This window comes from Camelina sativa, chromosome 15 (assembly GCF_030686135.1).
Source record: "Camelina sativa cultivar CO46 ecotype springtype chromosome 15, ASM3068613v1".
NCBI lineage: Eukaryota > Viridiplantae > Streptophyta > Magnoliopsida > Brassicales > Brassicaceae > Camelina > Camelina sativa.
The window spans coordinates 29,417,322-29,419,495 of record NC_141894.1 but is presented as its reverse complement, the minus strand read 5'-3'; the positions used below and the strand labels follow the sequence as shown (position 1 = coordinate 29,419,495).

Sequence of the window (2,174 nt, the reverse complement as noted above, 5' to 3'; positions counted from 1 at the left end):
TATATGAAATTAACATATGAAGTTTTTGTAAGATCTCACAACCACATTCGTAGAACTACTGTTTATTGAGACATATTCTCCTATCATAACACTCTTGTACACATGTCATGACTATTGTTTTATACTTTCAGATTTTTGAAGCAAAAATGTCCCTTTTTTCTAGGGGGAAAAGCAAAAATGCCCCTTTTTTCTTTCCACTTTTTAAAAATGCCCTTGGGAAGGGTTCATTTTTAAGAGTACCCTTTTTTTGGTAAAAAAGACTTTTTTACCCTTAATGAAGAAAACCTAATTTTCTCTCCACTTCGCCGTGCTTCTCTCCTTCCTCAACCGACGATTCTCTCTCCTTCGTTCATCGGTGATTCTTCGCGGCGATTCTCGATCCTTCTTCGCGGCGATTCTCGATCCTTCTTCGCGGCGATTCTGCGCTTTCGTCTCTCGTACACGTAATTCCCGACATTGATTCTGGTTCTATCGCAGGCAGGTTCATTCTTTCTTTGTTTCTTTCTGGGTTTATCAATTTGGACTATCGCTTTTTTAAATTTAGGGCTTTTAGATTTCTTTGATATCGATTTGGAATATGTAAACTCTTTTAAATTTGGATTTATGTTCTTTTAAAACAATTTTTAATAGCCCCTTCAGTTTCTTTGATATCGATCCAGATTCAGATCTGATGCATTCAGATCGATAATTGTGTTTGATATGGATTTGAAATTAGTAAAGTCTTGTAAATTTGGATTTTTGTTATCTCTTGGATTTTAGAAAGTCCCTGTTAAACCATTTGATATCAATTTTTAGATCGGTCGTAGTTGAATTATGTTGATAAAGTGTGTTGATAAGATGACTTCAGATCGATAACGTGTGATGTTGATTTTTAAAAACCCTTTTAAAACTCTTGTTAATCCGTTGAAAAGTCTAATTAAGTGTGTTTCTTTAACAGATGGCATCAAGTGATTTTGAACCCCTTGCACTACCAGAACCAACATATGGTATGGGTTTAGAACCAATTGTTGGAGCAAACATATGTCAACATTCGGACTTAAGCCTAGTTGCCAAAGTTAAACATGCATTAGGAAAAGCATCTTTCACGAAGCTTCAATCTTCCTTCCTTGGGCACATCATCGAACTTTCGGCCAGAGACATCAGATTTTCTGGGAAAATATTCCACTACTTGATGCTGAGAAGGCTGAAGACAAGAGGGAGAAACTTATGGTTTACAGTCGACATGCAACCTCTTCGGTTCTCCTTGAGAGAGTTCTTCCTTACAACAGGTAATTATAAAGTGTTTGCAATGGTTTTAAAACCCTTTTAAAAACCCTTTTAAAACCCTTTTAAAACCCTTTTAAAACCTTTAAAAACCTCTTTAAACTTTAAAATTGTTAAAAGCCCGTTAAAACCCTTTTAAAACTCTTTTAAAACTCTTTTAAACTCTTTTAAAACACTTTTAAAACTCTATTGTAAAAGGGTTCTTCCCGTTTTAAAAGTTTTTAAAGTTTTAAAACCCTTTTAAAACCCTTTTAAAACCTTTTTAAAACCTTTTAAACTATTGTAAAAGGGTTTTAAAAGGGTTTTAAAACCTTTTTAAAACCTTTTAAAACTATTGTAAAAGGGGTTTTCCCGTTTTATAAGTTTTAAAACCCTTTTAAAACTCTTTTAAAAGGGATTTAAAAGGGTTTTAGAACAGTTTATATTAGGCAAGTTTGAACAAACTAACATCATTGTTTTATTAAACATAGGGATTCAATGCGAACCTATTCATAGAGAACCAATGAATAACGGCAAAGATCCAATTAGTGAACCATATTCTTGGGCGGTGAGAGGAGATTACACTTTAACTCAACTTCAATATCGACTATTTAATGAACCAGAAGAGGGTGAAGAACCTTTGGATGACAAGGAAAAGGAATGCCTCGCTGCAGTGGTATTAACATAAGCTATTTTGATGACACCAAATTCAACAGAGAAGATACCTCTGTCTAGGCTTAAGCATGCATCGGATTTCGAGATGTATACAGCCCAACCATGGGGCAAGGAAGCGTATAACATTCTCGCCACATGCATTCAGAAATTCGATAAAAATACTTGGTCAAAAGGTCAGTATAGTGTCAAGGGATTTCCCATGGCGTTATATATATGGGCCTTGAGTGCTGTTCCAATTTTTGGTGATACATTTGCGA

The 2,174-nt window shown here is 34.8% G+C and overlaps 1 protein-coding gene across 1 annotated transcript; it reads left to right on the top strand.

Moving 5' to 3' along the window:
- The first annotated feature begins 937 nt into the window (after positions 1 to 937).
- LOC104733496 (uncharacterized) lies at positions 938 to 1,930 on the top strand. The gene is made up of 2 exons (XM_087487395.1): positions 938 to 1,268; positions 1,734 to 1,930. The coding sequence occupies exons 1-2, from the start codon at positions 938 to 940 to the stop codon at positions 1,928 to 1,930; spliced, it is 528 nt and encodes a 175-aa protein (XP_087343521.1).
- Positions 1,931 to 2,174: the final 244 nt, after the last annotated feature.

What these genes read in the sequence shown, in the direction of transcription:
- LOC104733496 (XM_087487395.1), top strand. Translation starts at nt 938, where the DNA reads ATGGCATCAAGTGATTTTGAACCCCTTGCACTACCAGAACCAACATAT. An exon ending in AGAGTTCTTCCTTACAACAG is followed by an intron (nt 1,269 to 1,733) that starts GTAATTATAAAG and finishes TATTAAACATAG; the next exon opens with GGATTCAATGCGAACCTATT.